At 38.2% G+C, this 24,681-nt stretch overlaps 1 protein-coding gene across 2 annotated transcripts; it reads left to right on the plus strand.

Moving 5' to 3' along the window:
• The first annotated feature begins 1,366 nt into the window (after positions 1-1,366).
• LOC135472936 (acetylcholine receptor subunit alpha-like 1) lies at positions 1,367-15,487 on the plus strand. Of its 2 annotated transcripts, XM_064752674.1 has the most exons (4): positions 1,367-1,405; positions 3,476-3,585; positions 7,566-8,577; positions 14,600-15,487. In XM_064752674.1, exons 1-4 carry the CDS (start codon positions 1,379-1,381, stop codon positions 14,768-14,770), a joined length of 1,320 nt encoding a protein of 439 aa, XP_064608744.1. In that variant the 5' UTR covers positions 1,367-1,378; the 3' UTR covers positions 14,771-15,487. The 2 variants fall into 2 exon arrangements, with proteins under 2 accessions (XP_064608744.1, XP_064608745.1); XM_064752675.1 differs by lacking the exon at positions 1,367-1,405 and having other exon boundaries at positions 3,576-3,701.
• Positions 15,488-24,681: the final 9,194 nt, after the last annotated feature.

Consider the following 24,681-nt stretch of genomic DNA (forward strand, 5'->3'; position numbering starts at 1 on the left):
GTCCAGTCGGTTGTTCTCTGCATAGGTTACTACTGGGTGTGTAAGATTATGGGCAGTGACTCGGTCAATGATTAGTTATACGGGAAAGTAAATCTGAACTGATTGAAGCTTACATGTTATCTAAGGAAGTCTGATAGTAGATTATACAATCTCTGTCACATTGACACAACCAGGCTTCGAGATATCAACGATCGTAATCAGAATGCCACAAATTAGACCCACCAGTTCACCTTGCTGTTCATATTTGTGCCTGAGAGAACTGATGCCTTTCTCACACTGGCCAAGTTTGGTGTATACGAAATGAAGACGAATAACTAAACAGTTAAAAATTGAATTTCACATTGATAAGAAACGAATGGACATTCATATAAAACGACAAAGGATTGACGTCACAACAAACATTTAAATTCATCTAAAAGGAGAGAGTTGCACGGTCTTCTCGGATAGCTCAGTGGGATATGGGAAAGTTTTAAAGGCTTGTGTCGGAAGTTCAAGTCCCTCTTTCCCGTTTAGCAGTCGACGGTGGTACAAGTCGTCATCCATCACCACTCAAATCACAAACTCACTAGCGTGGATTCTAGAAAAATAATCAAATGCAACAATAGAGTAAGGTCCAAGCAAACGCTTAAGTTTGGTAAATTCTTTGATGTCGCTACACCCTTGCAGGAAGAGGATGAGCAGGACCGCTAAAACACGACGCTTGTGTCCACGAACATCGCCCTGACCGAGCGCCAAACTAAAAGAAACATTGGCCCTTTAAACTTGGAACAGTTTATTTTATTTTATTTTTGTATTTATTTATTATTATTTTTTATTTTTATTTATAGTTTTTTAAAATATTTTTAGAACATTTCTGTAGTATTACTTCATTAATTAATTCAGCTATAGTGACTTTATAGTGGCTTTACGTTCAGTTTAAGCACAGCGTACTTATACAAAATTGTTGTAGAAAACGGGATTTTTTGATCTCTGTAACAAAAAATCCTTTAAGTTCTTTGTGGATAACCACAACAAGAATGGGAAGATTGGAAAGTTGGATCCAAAGATCCAGCATCTTTAATTTTCGGCAACACAAAATCCAGAAACAAACCGGACACGTGTGAAGCGTTCTAGATCTTATGAGATTGTTGTCGTCTACATCAACCAATCAGTGTCTATGGAAGTGTCACATGAGCATGTACAAAATGGCGGCTACTACCGATGTGACACCACTTTTTACAGTCACATGAACTTGAACGTATTATGTGACCGTTTTTTTTCTTTTGACCGCTGGAATCTTGAGACATAAAGGCACATACGATTTTAAATGCCCGCAGAAAGCAGCTTTATGATATTTATGTTTTTCTCTTGTATTTTTCAGGATGAAAAGTTTCAGATAATGAGCGTGAGCGTATGGTTGAGACACGTAAGTAGTATTCATGTAGAAATCTTGATATTTAGGATATTTTCTACGGGCGGTGATGCACATATATAGTTATTCTACTTTTGCGTTGTCAGCCTTGTCAGTTATTCGTTCATTTCTACTCTTCATATTACTGGAGATATTAATAAATCTAGAATCTTGCACATTTTCGGCACCTCTCGTTTCGGCCGATCTGGATGAATCAGTATTGATGGTTGGGTTTTTTTTCTTTTTTACTTTCTGCCTATATTCAGCTCTCTCATTCATACTTATTACAAAAAATTGCCCTTGGTTAGAGACGCGTTACACTACAAACTATACACTTTGCTATGTTGCAATTAAACATTGGAATCGTCGTCGGTTTTCCGCGTGGGCTGTATGGTTTCCTCCCACCATAATGCTGGCCGCCGTCGTATAAGTCAAGTATTCCTATAATCGGCGTTAAACATCGACCAATTAAATAATTAACTCCTTGGTTCAAAAATTTGAGGGAAGGTGATGAAAACCTTTTTCTATTTCATAATGTTAAACACCATAAGCTTGTTGTTGTGAAGATTTCATTGCCTCGAGTGACATCATAATTATTCCAAAATAAGTGCTGGATAATGGACGAAGTCATTGTTTTCAATAAAGTCACCCCTTTGGATATACGAAGAGTCGCAATGAAAGCTCAGCTGGGATAAATGTTTTGATTTATGAAAACTTGAAAACTAACATCGTACGCAATTCATTCGTTTTTCCATCATCAATGAAAATTTGTCAGTGCTTCTCTTGGCACGAATCCGTCCAGATTTTTACTACATTTGTCAGTTCGTTGGGGATTTCTAATGAAAGTTGTTTGTGGAATTAGCCTTTCAACTGACCCAGAACGTCAATTAAAAAAAAAACCATTCTAATAGCGGGAATTTTGAGTTTTCATCGATGAAGGTAAAACAAGTCAAACTGTATCATGTGAGACCTGTCAAAAATGTTAGGCAACTATTTTTGATAACATTCACTACAACATGAGCGTCTAAAAAAGTGTCATAAAAAGCAATTTAGAGTGGAGGAATGATGGAGAAGATTGAGAATCTGAATGTTTGAAGGAAAGAGGGTGAGACAGGTGATTAGTAAATCAATGTCTAACCCTTTTCACCATTCATATGACACAGTAAACCTGTTTTTACCTTTGATGACAAAAGAATTCCAACTCGAAACTCCCCTATTGGAGTTTCTTTGCAGAAATATGAACATTCAACACATAGGTGTATAGAGCTTTTTGGTGTGTAACTGATGGAAGGCAACATTGGTAACCAGAATGCCGTATGAGTGATTTTACAGACAGCTGAATATAGGCGACAAAGAAAACAAGCAGACTACAGTATTTATACGCCAACTTCTGCATCACGTGTTACTGACGATCTTGGTTAAAAACTGTCTTATTTAGTCGCCAAATTTGTGAACCTCATCTTACTCATGATCTTAGTTAATGATCGATGATTCTCTTCGGCGAAACATATGTGATAATATTTTGTAGGAATTGGTATAGAAATTGGTAAATTGGTAAATTGGTGTAGAAATTGGTGTAGAAAAGACCTGATAATATTTGGTAAGAAATCGGTAATAACGCTTTGTAAAACATCAGTAATAGTATTTGGTAAAGACAACGTGTGTAATGTTTGATAATACATCGATGATCACGCTTGGTAGGATGTGGATGATAATATGTGATATGACCTGACAAAAACAGTTAATTTCACACAAAAACAGCCTTACTGCGCGTAAATTTTGTGAAATCATAATGTGCCTTCTAGTTCTGGAACGTGTTCATGCGGCCAACTTTATGTACGACAGCCTTGACCTGTTGCTTTCAGGTTTGTGTGAAATGAAGGAGATGCCTCTAGAGGCACACATCTTCGCTGAGGATGGTATCACACTTAGAAATTACCTTATGTCATTAGAGGCTTAATTAGAATCTTAATTGAAAGACGGGAATAATGGGAGCAATAGACCATTTACCTGTCAGTGGAGTAAATCTGGCTGTGGTCCACCAGGGTCACGCAACACAATTATTTTATGCCGATTTCATCATAGGAGTGGAATGACCAACGACTCCAATGGGACCCATCATTATTCGGAGGGATTACGCATCTTCATATTCCATCAGATGACCTCTGGCGACCGGACATCGTGCTGTATAACAAGTAAGTCAGACTGGCCAGCAATTTTTGGCACAAGTTGCAAGGTTTTCAGCAAGTACACCTCTCAGAATGAATGAGTTTCCAAGAAGATTTACTTCGATAGAACTGGACATTTTCAGGTAAAACACCAGAGTGTCAATCTGAAGAATGAAATCATTTTCTACTGAATACTGCAACATTTTATTACGCCATCGTCAGGCGTAAAAACCATCGTTTGATAATAGCATAATAAAATGCTGAAATATTGAATGGAAAAGGATTTCATTCTTTGGAATTACACTATTTATGTATTATTTGCTTTAGTGTAGCCATCTCCAGATATGAACAGAGAGTGATCGTATACTCATGTCACAACAATCTTAGTGTGGCATAGGGCTACCGCCCAAAATGACGATTTTTGACAATTTCTCTTATCACTTATCAGCTAGTATGTTTATCCAAATTGCGTTCACATTTTACAACAATCTAAAGATAATCATTGCAAACTTAAGCTGAAAAATAATAGGAGTAAGAATTTTTCTAGTCATTCGCCAGCCAACATTATCTAAATTACCTTGTCATCTTACGAAAATGAGGAGGCAAACGTTGTGTGATTAAGCAGAAAATTGAAGCATGTATTAAAACGAAGAAGTGGACAAGCCTACAGGAATTCTCCACACGTGTTTAATTGTACGCGTTGTAACAACAGGCTTCACTGCGAACTACATGTACAAGGACAATCTCGTCGGAATAAAGAGTTGCATAAATTCCTCGTAACAGGAAAGGGGATAAATTAACTCAATTGGCCAATGGATCGATCTACTGCATGCTCTCACTTCCACCAATGTATTAGAGCCCTACGGACCATCAGCTTTAGTCACGCAGCAAATCTGTCTTTTAAATGGCCCGAATAATTTCGTCGTCTGACGTGAAAGGCACCAAACCTCGTCTTTTTTCCACCAAACAGCCGTAAATGTCAGTGGCGTTGAGAACTGGCTGGCCTTGCCTAATTGTTCATTTGTGACACTCTAGTTTCTCTGCTGACTGATAGTTTAAGTCCAGAGGGACGGCTTGGGGCATGAACGGTAACTGGCCACTTAAACCCCACTACTTCAACTCCCTCGACTCAATCCCATGTAATAAATGTCAGAGTAAATGTCTTTAAAGTACGATCCGAACACGTCTCCGCTTTCTGTAGCTGATTGGGAAAGTCTGACTTTAACTGGCTTTACGTAACTCTATTGGAAGCCTGATTTTGTCTGAGTGAAAAGACATTTTATGAAGAAAAGGTGAGAGGCGTTGAATCACACAAAAACTGGTTTGGCAAATCGAAAGCGAAAATGTGTCCGCCTTCTGAAGTGTTAGTCTCACATAGTGTAATCCATGTAAGGCACTCTTTCTGTTCCGTCAGTTCAGTAGTGTGCTTTAATGTTTCAAATTTGATGCCATTTAACACCGTTTGATAAAAGTTTGGTTCAATGGAGGGGTCAGTAATGAATGTCGAATATTTATTTATTTTAGTACCTTACAAGCGAACCTTCTCCGGCCTAACGTACAAATTTAATCGCTGTATTGATGGAAGGGCCGCAGTCGACTTCTTATTGTAATCAAAACGCATCCAAAGTGATAGCAATCTCAAAGTTCCATGGCCAGGGTCGGAAGTGTTCATGTACGGCTCTTGTGCCAGCAGTTGTGACTTACCCACCGTAGTATCCCCAAAATGCCTCAATAGAGAGGAAATGGGGAGATTCAAGTACAACCATGATACCAAGAGGGGTGCCGTAATACCAAAGGGAAAGAGGAATCGTTGTCATATTTTATAGATGAATAGATGAATCAAAATTCTCAACAGGCATACTAACTGTAACACCTGTTTGGGAGAGCTGTTTTTATTGTGTATAAAATAATACCATGTCTTCGTCTTACGTTTCATAACATGTGGCATATGATTGTGTCTTTGGTTAAATGCTATTCTTTAATTTTGTTAGTTTAGTCTTGGTTGTTATTATTAAATATCCATAGATAAAAATTGGATAATAAAGTATCCACTGGTCGATTATTGATCACAAAGTTAAGTCAGTTTCTAAAACATGCAGTACAGAACAAATCATTGCTTTAGATCATCTTGATACTGGCGGGAAGGAGTTCCCCATTGAAAAAGCATTTTTTTTAGTTGCTTGAATATGAGTACGTAGTTTATGTACAGGTATATATGTGTGTTGTAGTCGTAGCGATCCTGTAGACGAAGGAGCCTCCGAGAGTTTCTGTTTATATACACGCAATACACGAGGTATTAATGAGATTGTAACCTTGCTATGTGTATTACACGATCGGCACGCTCTCACACCTGCTAAACATCAGCATGTGTTTATTCACGTGGATTTGTTTATTAATGTTTTCGAAAGAGTCTGGCGAAGATGAAAATCACCCAAGCAGCTTCCGGGTATAAGTGAGATAACAAAACATCCCCGGTGAAGAAAACACAACAATACCGCAGCCGTCGTGGATTACCCACTGAGGGGGATTGGAATTGGTATAGCTCTTTTCAAATATACACTCACAGCATGCTCTCAGACAATTCGTGGTGTTATCTGTATAAGAACTCTGCCCCTAATCTGAAGTTTACCTGATATCGGTAAGAAACAGACATGGTTACAGATGTAAAGCCGTTAGCCAAGTTGTCATCATAAATGATACACCTCTTGGTTGACATTATAAACTTGAACAAGCTGATAAACCTTTCTGTCAGTTACACCCAAGGCGCCTGTCCAGAAAGACTTATAGAATGCCCCACGGGAATATTTTGTTCATTTTTTCCTTATCATACAGCTTGAAAAATCCTAACTACAGGCTAGCAATTTAACAGATTTTAGCGCAACCCTTTTAATTTTGACTTTTAATTTAAATCTAGTTCACACTCCAATCCATAGAAATGTCATAAGCATAATGCCCACTGTACTAGGTTTTGCCACCATATGATTGCAATAATGTTGATGTGGCGCCACAGCCTTATTCACCCATGCAAATGTATTAAATTGACAAGTATCGAATAAAGTAAGAAGTTTAACAACAAAAGTAGCTGGACATAATTGCGAACCTCACATTACAGTGTAGCAAAAAGTTTTTTATCCATTAAAACTTGCTGGTTTTGCTACATATGTGCGAATAAACAATCAACTGTTGTCACACAGTTATGAATGCATAATGAATTTATGCCTCAAAACACACGAACAGTTGTTGCCTGATTGCCATTGAATAATTGATCAGTTGTTGTCTCGCAGTTCTGAGTATGATAATTTGTTGTCACAAAATTATGAGCATACCATAAATTTTTTTTACACATTTATGAATACATGATCAAGCTTTTGTCCCTACTGTTATGAGTAATCGAAACGTTTTTGTCTCACATTTATGAGTACATACTCAGTTGTCCCGCTATTTTAAATATGTGAGGACTTCTTGTTCCACGATGATTATGAATGTACGATCAAGCTTTAGTCATTCGGTGATGAGCAGTTGAAACGTTTTTGTCCAACTGTTACGAGTACAGGATCAGTTGTCGTCATGTTTTCATTAGTGAAGCAATCAATTGTTGTTCTAAAGTTTTGAGTATAAGCCTATGATAAGTTGTTACACATTTATGAGTACGATCAGTTGACGATTAATACACAGTTATGAGTATAAGATCAGTTGTTGTCGGGCCGTTGTGAGTAAAACAGTCCATTGTTATTGCTGCCAATGAGTTTTGAGTATAGGCCTATTATAAATTGTAGTCACATAATTATGAGTTTTAACATCATTTAATGGTTGCATAGTTGTGAGTCCAAGATCAGTTCTTGCCACAAAGCTGTAAGTATATAAATTCCTGTTACACAAGTAAAAATACACCATTGGTTTTTGTTACACAGTTGTGGGTCGGCCATATCAGCTGTTATCACCTTGTTATGAGCACTTGCTAATTTGCAGTCACGATTGACTGTGAGTATGTATGTTGTATGTTTTAGCGCCGATGGGGATTTCATCATCACACTGCTTACAAAGGCCAAAGTTCACCATACGGGTCGCCTGGTATGGGAACCGCCTGCTATTTACAAAAGTTATTGCCCTATAGACGTGGAATTCTTTCCCTTCGACATGCAAGAGTGCTTCATGAAATTCAGTTCCTGGACCTACGATGGCTTACAAGTGGATCTTCAGCACTTCTGTAGTCTCAACGACAACAAAACCAAAAGCATTCTACCTTCCAACGACGAGATCGTCATTACCCAAGGCATTGACTTAACGGGATATTACCAAAATGTCGAGTGGGACATTATTAACGTAACCGCGCGCAGAAACGTCAAGTTTTACCAGTGCTGCCCTGAGCCTTATCCCGACATTACGTTCAACGTCACTATCCGGCGGCGGACGTTGTTCTACAGCGTCAACCTGATGGTCCCTTGTATGTCCATATCCTGTATGTGTGTACTGGTATTTTACTTGCCCTCAGACAGCGGGGAGAAAATCACACTTTCCATCTCCATTCTTCTCGCTCTGACTGTGTTCTTCCTGTTGTTATCCGATTTGATTCCTCCTACGTCATTCGTTATACCTTTAATTGGGAAATACCTGCTGTTCACTATGATAGTGGTGACAATGTCTATCATACTGACAATTTTCGTACTGAGTATTCACTACCGGTCGCCATCAACACACAAAATGTCGCCGTGGGTGAGGAGAGTATTTACCGAACTTTTACCCAGAATTCTTCTGATGAAACGACCGGAAGTTGAGCGCAAGAAGCGCGTTGCAATTAGAACTTGTAACGGCATCGAACTCAGGGACAATGTACCCGGAGGATCAGGCAGAAGCTGGGAACAGTTTCAGTCGGGTCAAAGGTCTGTTCCAGAGGAAGGTGACCTAGATAGTTCCTCAGCGCAGTTACTGCGCAGCCGTCAGCCGGCGGAAGTTACTGCCTCCTTGCAAGGAGTTCGTTTCATCGCCGACCAAATGAAAGAGGAAGACGCCTTTGAAGACGTAAGTATTCACTTCCAGCTTATTAGAGGACTCTCTGTGACGGTTCGTTCGCTGTGAGTTCAAGTCCATCTCATGTTGACTGCCTCTCTAGTCGAATGTGGGAAGGTCTATCAGCAGCCTGCAGATGGTCGTCGCTTTCCCTCGAGCTTTGCCCGGTTTTCTCTCACCATAATGCTGGCCGCCGTCTTATGAGTGAAATGTTCTTGAGTTCGACGTAAAACACCAATCAAATAAATAAATAACGGTTAGTCGGGTGTGAGTTGGTATGGAAGAGAATAGTTAATATAAACTTAGATTCACTCTACCCAATTGCTCATCTAATGCTACGAAGAAAATGTTAGATTTTCGTTTTGGTAATTGCTCAAAACAAAATCTCTGATACTTACTCTATTTAAAAACAAAAAGGACCTTATAGTTTACTATCAAGCAATAGGAGAGTGTTTTCTCAGACACCAAAAGTCATGTGGACTTCTCATATTGCTTAATAATCTTCTTTCAGCACCTAACATTTTGTCCTGTGCCTCATTTTAATCATTTTGCTCTGACTTTGGTGGTGCCTTATCTAATGCATTTCGTTTACCGGTAAAGGAAACACGATAGAAAAGAATTACTTATCCAGAGTTAATGCGAGATTGAATCAAAGAAACCTTTCCTGGAATCACAAAAATGGGTTTGTTTTTCTTTAGCCGCGTTTAGATATTAAGACGGTTGTTATCGTTTGAAAAAAAAAACATCTTATAAGTGAAATGTACTTAACACCCATTAACGTTTATAATGCGTTTTGGCGAGATTTTGTCATTAGGAGAAGTTTTTATACTTTAGGATCTTAAAACTATTGTATGAAATGGCTTATTATCGATCGACACTGAAGGAAATTGCTGCAATCATACCACTGTCATCTGCTTAATATTGATTCTAGGGGAGAAGTAAATCCAAATTTTCCTCTACTAACCTAGCAAATTCCACATATGTATGTCATTAACCTGAAGTATTTATCATTTGAGGTAGATTTCACAAAGCCGGTTTTGACTTCTGTCAGTACATAAAATTACATTTTTGACCTTATTCTAGAAATCCAGAAGTTAAAATTGGAAACATCTGTTATGTTGAGATAAATGTGTCATATTCTGAACTTCAATGTTGGAATTTCAAAAGTCAAATTATCGCTTTGTGGAATCGACCCAAATAATTAAAACGCCTTACTAACGTCGCAATAACAAAGTTTTATTGTTCAGAAATTTGCAGCAGTTTATTCACATGTCAAATTCAATAAAATGAAAATAAGAACATCTCGTCAATAAATAAATCCTGGGGAAAATGCATTTACACTGTATTTATACAAGTGTTTTTATATCTTGTCTCATGTGTTGTGCAGTGAACAAATAAAGCAAATAATTGCACTGATTTCATACCTTTATACGCCACACGTTTTACCTTCGGTCAATTAATCGGAAAGACAGGAAAAAATCTGCATGGGGAGGGGAATTTTCTGGTGGGGGAATGTCGAAATTGAAGATGAGAGGAACAAATCGAACACGGAGCGAGAACTCCCACCGTCTAACAAGACATGCAAATATTCCAGCCGTTGTATAAAGCGAATTGTGCGGAATTAGACGAAAAAGAAATGAAGATTGCAGTGCGTGATCAACATTGTAATATCTAGATTGAACCCTTAGGAATTTAAGTCAATACGATAAAGCCAAAGAAAGAAATTTGTGGAATAATTCTAAGGAGCTTTGTGGGAAAAGATTAAATTACTCGAACCGATTTCTTTGGCTGGCGCCCCCTTATAAAATATATAGCAGTTGGGGGATTAGCAATGAAAATATGTGTAATCGTATTTTATATTTTATGGAAAATGTTTCTGAAAAAAACGTGCAGCTGTATAAACGAAGGAAATCTGATTAAACGTTCAGATTATACACAGAACTTGTAGCTTGTTCTAACATGCAACTAGTTATATATCGATATTTGATTCGATAGTTCCTAAGGTTTTAAAATTGTATGCATAATTGTCGAAAGACTGATCTGTTTTATAGATAAATTAAAACGTCTTTTGATAAATTGAAAGAACAATTGATAAACTGAAATAACGATTGATATATTGAAAGATTAATTAATAAATTCATAATTTGAATTCATAAATTTGATCATAATTCGAATTCATACATTGAATCGGTAGACTGACAAATCAATCTATAAATTTCCCATGTGAATTGATAAATTGAATTCAATTGCTATGAATTGAAAAAATCAACCGATAAATTGAGTAAAAAAATGGTAAGTTTCGAAAATCAAGCAGGAAATTGTAGAGAAATATTGAGAAACTGAAAGATAGATTGATTAAATTTAATTGAATAAGTCCTGATCAGTAAACGATATAAAAACACACAATTTTGAAATTACTTTTTCTTTTTACATGGAACACTATTGAGAATGTGGAACTTTGATGTAGACTGTTAATTACCTGATTAGTGATAATAGAATTGCTTACATTCCCTTTGGAAAAGTATTTCTTGCATGATGAAAGCTTTTGTTGACAGAACACCAAATATTGCTACAGTATTTAACAACCATATCTTGTTTTTCCAAACCCCGTTTCGAAACAATGATGTTTTAGGCGACTGACTAAATTCAACAACTTTTCTCACAGGTCATTTTCTCTTTGTATGGTATGATATCAGTGATATGCTTCCGTGACGATTCTGTAGCTAACTTCGGCGCTTATCCTGCCTCAAAGTGGACTTGTCCAAATTGACCAGCTAAGTTAGCATATGTACAAGCCGCCAGGGGGCACTTCTCGATATCGACCGAAACGAGGCTAATCAAAACTGATACCACTGGGTCAGTGTTCGGGGCGCCTCTTCTGGCCACCTTCCCGGGATCTTCTGTGAGGGGACGAGGATTAGCAGGGGTAGGGGGCTTGGGAATGTCCTTACAATCGTCTATCTGGGACAGAACGAATATATGAATCTGAATTGCCTGTCATAACCTGGATCAAGCCAGCGCTCGATAACAACTCATCACCATTCAAAGCAAATTTCCAATTGTAACAAGATATGTGTGCCAGCATTCTACGACTGTTTGTCTTGCTTGTCCTAGTTTTCAGTAGAGTGTACTTACAGGAATATGACTGAGCTTGTCTCCTTAAAAACTCCGTTGTGCCAACATAAAGCAGAGCATTTAGAATTGTTCTACCAAAATCTATGTAAACCACGACCACTTCTAGAAACTACGCATCGATATAGGGCTTACTTAAACTCAAATTTTGCAAATATGGCGTGGTGTTCCTTTGAAGTTCAGGAATGTTCTTGTTCCCGAAACATGAATATAAGCTTCAGTGCTTTTATAACCGATACCGATACACCTTTTTAGCTTAGACTCAAAAAATACTTTTGGCAAATGTTGTGGACTTAAATTTAAACTGATCAAAAGAATCAGTTAAGAAAACTGATAGAATCATCTGCTGATAATTTCAGTTGAATTAATTTATTCTACAGTATAGGTAAGTTTATACGAACTGCTCTTAACCTGGGCTTTCATTCAAGACATACGTCTCTGCCTTTTGCTTTGAAATCCTTCCTAGTAGGATTAACGTGTGAGATTATCGTCAATTCGAGAACTAATCTCCGGGGTAAACTGGGACTTTCTATGTCTCCAGACGATATTGACTGACTGAGAGGTAAACCATGTTAAAATCCCTGGAACGGACGACTCTTGTCTTAGGATCGGCACCTTTGGAATGATCGCTAAAAGGAGGGCTGCTTTTTGGTTTAAGCCCTGTTACCTAAAAGGCATAGTGAGCCCGGTTACCTGGAGGGTGTAGTGAGCTCTGTACTGTGAAGATCAGGAACATTACTGCTGTAGTTGGAGTACTTGTTGAAGCTAAACGTTTGTTTATATCACAAGTTTATGAAAGTTTCTGAAACATTGCAAAAGTTTACTTTCCTGTCATAAGAATTCAGTTCTTATAATACTTTAAACCATCTAATCTTGGGGAATGTGACATATTTACAGTGTTTAAAATCAAACTATTTGCGAAGTTTTTGTCAGTATTTGTACGTGATAGTGATAACTATTCAGTGAAAATTCAAGTCCAAAGTTGTACGCCGCCTAACATATTTGGATTGTAGCTATGTGATGCTCATTCGTACTTCAATGTTTTCACAAGATTTATTTGATTTACTTCTTTCTTATTTTGTATTCGATATGCATGGTTTCAAGACACAGAAATGAACAGCACTAGATTTTTTAAATAATTTTCTTGTCACATTTCGTCGCAAGGTACACTAGTCCTTGATTGCATGGATTTTGTGAAGCTTTCGAAGTTGCCAAGCTTTGCACGTGTTTGCATGAATGCGCTTTGACAAAACTGAAAGAAAGAACTTTTGTTAAGGAATGAATTTCGAATTTGAATTATCTGTCAGAGTTTTTTTTTGCACACGTCTAAATTCATTACGTTTTGAAAAAGACTACTTCTTCATCTGACATTCGGAGTATGAAAGTGTCTCATATCTGATTCTAGGCTCATGACAAATATCATATCTAAGATTTCTCGGATATTATCTAATATAAAAAATTCTCCAGTGCACAAAAATAAACTGGAAAATGGGACAGGAATCCTTTGAAGTCACGTGAGTCGAAATTGATTTTCATGCATTGGTCGGTAGTGACAAATTTGAAGAAAATTCCTCTTTTAGACCACATCAGCATATGATTGGAAATCAAAGACTTGCCAGAAATATCAAATAACAAAACCAAAAGGCGTAGGTTTTGACGTGCCTTGACTCGCCTCTTTGAGAAGTGTGTGTGACTTGGCGATATACCGGTTAGTTTTCGCAGAGTTTCCGATCTCCAGACCACTTGCAAACAAGGTTGTCATGGCAGGCCCAAATCTATAATATCCGCACAGACACGAGCTTCAGAGGTTAAGGAATTTCATTATAGGATTTGGATAAATTGAACTCGAGCAGTAAATAAAGACTGGCTTTTATTCCGGCTACAATGAGACTAAAGAACACAAGGATTTCTCTGTCTGTCGGCATGTGAGTTACAGTCATCCCTGGGACGGTTTCCATTGATTTACCGGGCAGTGTCAGAGACAGTGATCGGAAACTATAAGATTTGCTATCGGCCGTTATTGATTGTGGCTTTGATATGAGTTTCCTCACAGCCACTGTGTAACGTTCTTTCCCCACGAATGGACCTTTCAGGCTCCTTTGGTCTATTTCTTATTGCTCGCCAGGACCACGTCGCTTGAATAAAGCTCTGGACCAACTCTTCATGTGAAACATAAATACAACACCATCCATGACAAGAGTTTCAAACAAGTCGAATGTTCGTTCAGCTTTGTACATTTCTTTAGGGCGTGGTAAAATTCCATCAGTGTAATTCCATGCAGAAATGTGATCCATCAGAGGAGAAACTTTTTTAACGGCAGACAAGACGAAACAGTCTTAGTGACATGCCACTGGCTCACTACTAGCGCTCTTGTGTCTGACTTTTAGCTTTCCACCTTAATTCCCTGACAACGGCAGTGCGGACTGTAGCCATGGTGACTGGAACATCTAGAACTTTTCACATCCGAGGCAAAAGCACAAAAATGACAGGCTGGTGTTTAGCTAGCGGATTGGTGGAAGAAACCTGTGCCTGGAGTTATAAAAAAATCTATTCAACATATATCAAGCAAATCAGACAATGAAAAGAAAATTTAACTCGTATTGCCATCATTCATTGCTCAGATTAAGAGCACCAAACACGATAGTGTAATGGTATTAGAACCGTGATAATCCAGCCTCTTAAGTATGAGCAAATAAAAGTTACGTTTCCGAGATGATAAATCTTTAAGAGTTTTTTTTTTTCAAAAAGCATAAAATGAAAACGATGGATTGAAAGGTTTTGCCCTGTTTTCACATGACTCACATTTACTTCATTAATAAGTTTGATGGTTTCGACTGAAAGCAAATCTAAATCCCTTTTAAATGTGATGTTGCATAAAATTGGCCTCTCCCTTCTTTTGCAGGAAATCCGGGATTGGAAGTACGTTGCCATGGTAATGGACCGTTTTTTCTTGTTTATATTTACAACGGCTTGCTTCACTGGAACGATGAGCATCTTCCTTCACGCCCCTTCGCTGTACGATCCCAGAATGCCATTGACGAGCAACGAGCCGAACCAGACGTGTATTTATTAAAGGAACAGTGTCTTGAACAATCGAAATGAATGTTGGCCTTTGAACAACTGACCTGGATGGTCGTCTTCAAGTAATTGGTGTCGACGCTGTCTACACGAGTACTATTTATTTAGCAAATTGCTATATGGTGAACAATTGAGTTGGTCAGATTGGCTGGTATAGTGTATCTTCACCAACCACCCCCACGAACAAATGGTCCCATCCAGTGTTGTGTCTTTACAACATGTTTTTAAACAATTGTTTACTTTGAAATCTCTTGAACTGATCTGGCTAACAGTGGGTTTGGACAAAAGACCTGTGTAGAGGTTTCTCTAACATTTGACCGGCATCATTGTCTCGTAAAACGATTGGCTCTGCTGTCAGTGTCTTGGATAACAGGCCGTGCCGGCGATGTTTTGAAAATTTTGCCTCGATAGATGTCGTGAAACAATTATCTGCCCTAACAGCTTCTTGGAAAAGAGAGCCTGCTCATGGTTTCTTGAACATATGGTACATATGCAACGGAACAGTTGCATGCCTGCTTAAGTGGTCGTGGGAAAATAGGCATTGCTGGTGGCTTCTTGAACACTTGGGCTACATGGTAGAAGAAACAATCTCCTGGAGACCAATCTCTCAGATGACGCCCTTATGCGTCCAAATTTAAAGCAATGTCGTCGTGTCGATATGTCAGGCGTTGCCGTCACTGATAAAGCCTCAATAGATATCCGTGGCATTACATCATTGCAAATTCAATCCTTTGCTTGTTTTCCGCTATAGCTCGCGGGTGTTGTACAGATCATGTGTAGCTAAATATAATGCATATGTAGGCCTATGTAATATGCTGAATCACTGCTTCCAAAACCATTAGGGGCCGTATGTGGGAAGGTCTTCCAGCAACCTGCGGATGCTCGTCGGTTTCTCCCGGGCTCTGCCAGGTTTCCTCCCACCATATTGCTGGCCGCCGTCGTATAAGTGAAATATTCTGGAGTACGGCCGTAAAACACCAACCAAATAAATAAATAATACCATTAAGACTTCGCGTTTGTTTGTGTTAACATGTCCCAAACTCTTCAATAAAGAGAAGAAATGGCTAGAGCAGAGAGTATATATATATGCAAGGATTTCTCTAAGTGCTCTAATGAAAGTTTTATAAACATTTATAAAATGGTTTTGCCACACGCTATTATAAGGAGTTACTATCCCATGTACATGCCGTACTTATTCTTACTTATTACCTAAGAATGTTTTGTGCCACGCGTTTTACCCCTAAGAACCTGTAAGACAACCAATATTTCATTGATATTTATATCACTCATACAAAATCTGAGCCTATTTCTTCGAAAATGCCAGAAGCTATTTATGGAAGGTAAAAGCGGGAGAAAACCCTGGTTTGGGATTTCTTGCGAAAAATTTTTACCAAACAATTATTTTAGGTCTTTCAAAACATTCCCTTTTTTCCCAGGTGGTTTGTATATTTATTTCAGAATATATTTATCTTCACTAGACTCATGTGCTTCTTACATTAGCTTGAATACTTATATCTTAATTCTGTGTTTAATATAATATAGTTTTCCAACATTTATACAAAGACTCATGATTTACAGACTTTACCTTCAAATTTATTTTCAAATAAGTTTTATCACTGTTCTGTCAATGCTATAACTGATGAATTTAAATTGTTTATTTCATATTGTTGTTGATTGTTCTTTGATTGTTGCTACTTGATGAACTGTTTGATTTTTTGTTCTTATTTGAATAACATAGTTTTAATATTGCCCACCTTTTCATTTGACACATTTTTGTGATCAAATCCTGCACATTTATTCTTTACACATTGTTTAAAGGGAAGCAGCCTAGCGCAGACTGACCGTTTACACATACATGTATTTGTGTGTCTTGTGACATGTATAAGGAAAACCTCGAATATTGTTATTACCTTGGTAACACGTGATACTGCTGAATTTCTCTGAGCCAATCAGCTGTAGATAAGCTTACAGGTATACGGATTTCTATCCGTGAAGCTGTTGTTTATCAATAGTGCAGCAAGGGTTTGGAATTTAATTATGCCCCAGTCATCTTGTATTGCCTAAGTTAACTATAAATCATTTTACGAGGTAAATTTTCGAGGCTAGAAATCACTACGACATTAAATTGTTTCCACACGAGGCTGAAATCATATGCCATTTTAGTAACGTGCATGGAATAATACATCAGGCATTTCACAAAAACGATCGTGTTATTAAATCGCCGTTTTTGTACATAATGTATTGTCCTACTGTAACATTATAAAAGTTGTGTAAAATAGCAACATGAACTGTTGCTTTGAACATACATGTCTGTGGTAATGCTTCACCCTGCCTTTTTAGGCAGCTATTTGTAAACATGATTTATTAAATGTATGATTTATTCACACGTTGTATTCTTAATCTTTTGCGATTACAGTCACGTGTGTCCTGTAAAACACGTGACTTGCATCATTCAGCGTGGAATGCACATTTGTATGCTTCAGATTTTCAAAAAAGTATGCAAGAGGTGGATCATTCCCTAATAAAATTGGCTTGAATAAATTTATAATGCTATTGGAGAAGATTATTTTGGGGCTTGCTTTGATTCCGAACGTTTCAGTGAGACAGCATGTAAATATTAGGTTGGATGTGTCAGCATTACGGTATGCAGCGAAGAGATCAGGGGCGATTCCACTTAAGTTAAATTCTCTTTACGATGATGTGATTTTGATACCTGAAGTTGAAATTTGAACACATCATAATATTGATGAGATGAACAAAACTTTAATGTCTGAAGCCAAATAATAAGCTTTAAGACCGTATTTCAAATTTTGACTTGGAAGTCAGATATGTCTTTGTGGAATTGGCCCTATTTCTCAACAATAGGGTAACTGCGTCTTGTTGGCGATATCACTTGCGATATCTGGTGTAAATCCAGAGAATCCCATCAAATAACACTGGCGGATCTTTATTGTATACAGGCGTAGAGTCTTATCGGTTTTATCAGAAGACAAATACACTTTTAGACGATACATGGGACAGAAGAAGAGATACCTTGTAAAGATAAAGAGAAGCAGTACATCGAGATAAGCAAAATGAATGGAATACTACACTTTCCGTTATCCAAATGTATACACAAAGACATAGCTTTTGTACTGAGTTGCAAGAAATGCACATTTTATTTCTCCTCTATATGACAGTATTATATCTGTTATCTATTCCAATGTTCTACAGAAAATAATCCACATAAAGCAATACCAAAAATTAATCAATTTCAATGACTTTGGAAATGTTGAAAAAGAAAACTTACCTAGTACAATTCCACCCACCAGAGAATCTTGTTTACTATGTATATAGTAAACACTGGGCGACACAAATGTTTTAAATTCTCAAATGTCGAGCGCACTTTTACGTGGTCTGGAGAAAGGATATAGATATCAAGTCTTCCCAAATGCACTACTGATTTTCGCCATTAGTCTTTAGTAATCAAATTTCCCCTAGAAAATGTATATATGAGATAAGTGTCTATTAAATCTAAAATTTGACATTAACAATACTAAGAACGCATTTTATATCGGGAGGAATTATTCCAGAAATTTGAAGCGCTTTCTTTTTCCAATATGGATATATAGTAGGTACGGGAAAAATCCGTGATGGGCAAAAGGTAAAATAATAATCCAAGAAGGGCAAAAGGTAAAATAATAATCCAAGATGGGCAAAAGGTAAAATAATAATCCAAGATGGGCAAAAGAGTAAAATAATAATCCATGATGGGCAAAAGGTAAAATAATGATCCAAGATGGGCAAAAGAGTAAAATAATAATCCAAGATGGGCAAAAGGTAAAATAATAATCCAAGATGGGCAAAAGGTAAAATAATAATCCAAGATAGGCAAAAGGTAAAACAATAATCCATGATGGGCAAAAGGTAAAACAATAATCCATGATGGGCAAAAGGTAAAACAATAATCCAAGATGGGCAAAAGCTAAAATAAGCTAAGATGGGCAAAAGGTAAAATAATAATCCAAGATAGGCAAAAGGTAAAATAATAATCCATGATGGGCAAAAGGTAAAACAATAATCCATGATGGGCAAAAGGTAAAACAATAATCCATGATGGGCAAAAGGTAAAACAATAATCCAAGATGGGTAAAAGGTAAACTAATAATCTATGATGGGCTGATGGGCAAAAGGTATAATAATAATCTATGATGGGCTGATGGGCAAAAGGTAAAATAATAAGACTGAAGTAATGAAACTTGACCAGATGCTTCGCTTTAGGAAACAACCATGCACAGGTTTACATGTGAGCTGTGAGCTGTGCACGATGTTCTCCAAAGAGTTTAGGCCGGAAGCAAGGACTGCATCAGTGGAATATGCCCGAATTATTATGTTAAGAACTGGTGTAATTTAATTTAGCCCTAAGTCCTGTGGTTACAGACCTAAGACCACACAAAATCTACTTGAAGGATGAGAATTTAAGAAGCGTGAATTAGTGAATTAGGTCCGGGAAGTGATAAGTCAGTAGACCCCACGCCGTCCCACTTCATTCACATTGATTACTGCGAGCCAGCCAAGAAAGATTAAGCGATATTTCACAAGCGTCGTCATAAGTAAACCATTCGTCTTTAAACCTTTCACCATGCCAAGCCCCGGGCGGTAGATGTACGTTTGATTCGATGTCTTTCAAGATATAAATACAGACAGCAGGGTTGAACTCGGTTTCTCTCTTGTGGTCGGTTGTCCCGAAGAGCACACTGGCGTGTGGCCGTGGATATTTATCAATGAATTGGTATTCCTTAATGGCAATATTTCGTTCTGACTCCTGGCTGAGTTGTCAATAGCTTCATAGAATTACTCATAAGTCGTATACAGACTTATACAGAGTTATACAGAATCTGAATATTTGATTTATTGACTAACAGTGATTTAACGACTGAATGTTTAATTCATCGACTTACTCATTGATCCAGTGACTAAGCCGCGATCCCTTTATTGACAGATTTGTCGATTTAATTATAAATTTTGTCGACTGACCCATTGCTTGATTGGCATGCTTTGTATCAATGATTTCTTCTTTATTGAACTATCACTGAATTGAATCAAGAGATTGAAAAATGAAGAAATGAACCCATGTTCTCTCTACGGAAGGCTTATTCGCATGAATTTAAAAGTGTACGAATATGGTTATAATCCAGACCAGTAATATTCCAGCCGTATCGTGACTGAGAATTTTCCTGAAGTACGACAGGAGAACGTGAGACACCCAACGCCATTGCTACGAATCATTAATCTTGTTAAGTGGCTGCCAGAGAGGCGTGCCCGTCAGATAAAACACTGACAGCGGAGTCAGTCTCGTTTAGAACATCACCACGTCTTACGTAACGATCTGTGAACTTTGGATTCGGGACACTGAGCAACGATTTGTCAGCTTACTAACGCTAGATGGCGCTGACATCAATAAAGCCAATCTCAACCCCCTCATTTGACATGTGATAATTGATAGAGGACAAACCCTTTTCACGCATGAACGGATGTTTCCATTGACTGAATGAGCAGTGTCCGATGGACTGTAATTTGTTCCAGCGCGCTGCTCATTCGTTACAGCTCTTCTGAATTCCATGGACGCGAGAAAAGCAGCTCTCAGCAAATCAGTCGGAAGAATTCCACAGTCATTTCCATCAGCGCACCGAGAATATACCCTGTCTGCCACCGGTTAACTCAAGTGTTTAAAAAAGGAAATTTAAGCCTGAGTCGAGCTATCTCGTGGTTTATTATAGATAAGTATTACATCTCATTCAAAGTACTTAACAGATGACATTTTTTAGGTTTCTAACTGATATCGCAAAAGGCCAAATATCAGAAAACCCAATACCAGCAATAATAACTTCTGCCCTGATATTATATTACCTTCAGATCTGAGGAGAAATTTGTGTTTTAGCGTGTTATAGGTCTTGCGATTATCGACATGGAACTTCCCTACTTGGTCAACGACAGGAATGCAAATGTCATACTTCGGCAGGATCAAACCCTGTTCGGGTCATAAGTGAGACTTTAAAAATGGTGCTTGTTGCTGCATAGATTCGCGCTCAGCACTGAGAGGTTAGAGCAAGGAATCAAGACTGATTGACCCAGTGTTAATATAATGTGACTGGGTGGGGCGTCATACCTGGTGTCTTCGTTAGGATACCTCAGTGGCGTCAGCACTCTGGCGGCATGGATACGGCCTGCTACAAGAAGACACAGTATATCTACACACATCTAATGACCCCTTGCCATCATATGGCTGAAAAATTGTTAAGTACGACGTTAAACCCCAATGATTCATGCATTCATTTGTTTATGCTCCTATGACGTGCAGATAGAATTCATCTTTCTTGTACATGCTTGGCGATGTATTTAATAATACGTCCTCTTGATAGAGTTATGCAAACCACTGCACAAATTTTTCTGCATGCATGCAGCCTATTTTCTAAAAGTTGACGTCTAGTTGTAGTTTGAGATACACCATTAAGAATGGTATATTCTATTTAATACACTTTATTTGGATTTTGTTTATCAATCGTTCAGCTATTGCTTACCTTCGAGTCCAGCCCTACAAAAACTATAAATGCACAATTGGAAATACAGACCAAAGACAGCACTAGTTCTTTCATCACTTGTTTTATATGCCTGTTTTATCTCTATCAATAAGTCAAGAGCTTGGCCGTCGAAATAAAAGATTAACATTGGGATAAAGCAATACATTCGCCTTTCACACGTAGTATGGCGGTCAACGGGCAATTAAATGAATGATAAAATTCACTCGAAAAGCAAAGATCTCAAGAAGCACTGCAGAAAACGCCTTTATTTTTATAGAAGTATAATTCAAATAATACAATTATTAGTGTAAAGATTTGACCATGAAAGGATTGGTGACCAATAAGCTATCTAAGCGTACTTTTCTGGAATCTCCAGAAGGTTAAAGGGGAAGAAAACAAAAAAAATTGACACTATAGGCTGAAAAGAGCACATTTTTTCCTATCTGGTCGCGCCTGCTGCATAATTTTTGCGATTTTTCCTCGTCATGCACGTAAAGCCTGAAAATGGCCAAGCGTAAAAAATTGCGGAGTCTATCGCGTCCTCCATCTTTGTGTAATTTATGCTGGGGGTGTATTGTCTCTCAGCCAATGAGAGTTGTTAAAACTGCCGGATTATTCGTGTAAACTCGGAACCTATGTCAAACATTCCGGTTTCCCGATCGTCAAGCGGAAAACCAGTGAGTGCTAGGGGTTTAACGTCGTATTCAACAATATTTCAGTCATATGACGACGAAGGAATCCTTAGGGTGTATATGATGTGCCTCCTTGTTGCTGGACGGATTTCCACCGCTCTTTTATCTAGTGCTGTTTTACTGAGACGACTTACCGAAGGCAAGTAAGCCGACTCCACCCCACCCCACCCTCCACCCCCCTGCCCGAGCCATTACACTGATACGGTTCAACCAGTTGTTGCACCATCCCCTTCATGCTGAACGCCAAGCGAGGAAGTTACAACTTCCTCTTTTAAAGTCTTAGGTGTGGCTCTTCCCAGGATTAATCCTGGATCTACCGCTCCCGCAGCGGACGCTCTACCAACTGTGCTATCCGTGCCGGTAGCGGAAAACGAACTGTACCATTCGCTTCCTTACGGGAAGAAGAGTTCTACCGGAAATGTACGAACTGCACTTCGGCGGTTTCCGACGGCAATTCTCCTCCTAACACAGAAGACTTCAGGACTAGTTCTTAGGCAAAATGGAGTCGCCCACAGCAGATTTTGGTGCTGACTTTATTTATAATTTATCAACTTGAGGTACATATTAGAATTTTTTATGGCATGCACCTGCGAGGAAATGCATACTCTTTTCAATGGTGTTTGACTGATATTTAAATTTTCTTCTCCTTTAACACAAAAGTCGGCAAGTACTTGAATGGACAACGTCGTCATCAGTGGCCTTATAGAAGACTAAAGCAGAGAATTTGTAAGCGACTAGCATCAGACGAAGTCTCAGGTCACTACTGAAGCTGCCAGCCAGAAAGATCGCCATGTCCAAAGTCAATCTTGGAATGACCGGTTTCATTAGTGACCTCTGTGGTCGTCGGGTATATAGCAAACAAAGGAAGCGGTTGGAATCAGGAACGAGGAAGGGATATATCGATGGAATTTTGTCAACCGACAGATCTGACTGAAACTTCAAACCTCATTAAGCTAATTCATCATAAAAGGCGGTGCCAACTTAATGTGTGTATAGGTATGGTAGATATCGGTAATCTTTATTTGAACCTAGCGGATATATTAGCAACCAAGGGAATGTACGGGAATTTCAACCGAAAACAAAACCAGAGTAAATTGTAAGTACCTTTACAATGGATAAATGTAGCCCGAAGAGAACAGAACTTTCAACATTCCTAAGTTAAAATTTTAAGTTTGAGTGGAGTAAAAATTCCAAGGCTGTGTTCATTATAAGAAGGATTCGATAACACCGCCTGTATTGTTAATACTCAAATGTGGAATCTCCATGTTCAGCTAGCTGTCTGTTACATATTTGACCATAAAGATTAATTTAAATATATATATTTTTTTCGGATAACCAATTTCGTTTAAGTGAAGCAGGAGAACCGGCAAAAAAAGTTTCATCTCATTTCCATGAGACAGGCAAGATTAACAAATTTATCCAGGACGGCTGAAGCAGCAAATGCGGCATAAGGTAAAGAGATGAGGCCTTTTGTAGATGTGGTAAGTTGGTTAGCGTGTTCGTTCGATACCAGCGGCCGGTAGAAGGAGAAAACTGAAATAGCATTATCGTAAAGAACTCAGCTTTTCGATCTTAGAGAGAGATAATTCCTGGTCTGATGGAGACTGATCAGCTTCGGCTTAGCCTCCTTGGCAAACAATTCCCTGTAATCTGTATGACCGGAAACACTTGCGGTACCCCCTTCAGTCGACAACAACAAATATTTACCCGAATTTAACAAACCAGCCTTGGCAGCCATTCCCTGTATTTCGGTGGCAGAGGACGGCGTGCTAAGGCTTCTGTTCACAACACAGCTGCGCTCTACCCTTGCATGTTGATGTCTAAACAGTTGATATTTGGTAACAAACCATTTCTGTCAATGTATGATGAACTGAATGGCAATAAGGTAAATGTCCATTGAATAATGGGCCAATGTATATCCACCATGATTTAGACCTGCATTGTATAGACAAAGCATGACTATGTCTCTGACGAATGTCAACAAAACGATCAACAAAAAACAAAATGTCGTCAGCCAGTGTCCAGACGTGATGACAGCACAGCATTTTGAGTAATTCCAAAGCAATGACGTCTAATAAATTCCAGTTAACATCACAACCATTTTTTTTTTACCTAATTGTAGTTAAGCATGGTGCCAGGGGGCGTGTAAATTGCTACTATTTAGGAATTTACATGAACAGTACGATAAAACCCTAACTGAGGTAAAATGACAAGAGTCCATATTTCACCGGTTACATGAGACCATTTGTCAGCTATCACACTGTCGTCGCTGGTCTAGTTTTAGTCTCTATGCTGTACGTTTTTCATTATATCATTATCTAAGGCAATGTGACTCGTGAAATTTACTCTGCGTTGCTCATGAAATGGGTAGTATGCAATATAAAGTGATTAACACAACCACATTTTATTGTAAACCATTGCATACCGTAGACAGTAGTTTAACGTAATTCAATATACAGGAATTCAAGGATTCCTACCTGCTAACATCTATAACTCTGCTGTCAAATGCTATATTTAAAGTACCTGTGGAGAAAGTGGCCTTCTTTTGCGAAGTTTCTGTTTGGTTAAGTGGGTATATAACAGTAGTTTACGTCTAGACGTCTTTACGTCTAATATAACTTTATGACTAACTCCTGAACATTTACAAGATAGGA

The sequence above is a fragment of the Liolophura sinensis genome, chromosome 8 (genome assembly GCF_032854445.1).
Source record: "Liolophura sinensis isolate JHLJ2023 chromosome 8, CUHK_Ljap_v2, whole genome shotgun sequence".
Taxonomy (NCBI): domain Eukaryota; kingdom Metazoa; phylum Mollusca; class Polyplacophora; order Chitonida; family Chitonidae; genus Liolophura; species Liolophura sinensis.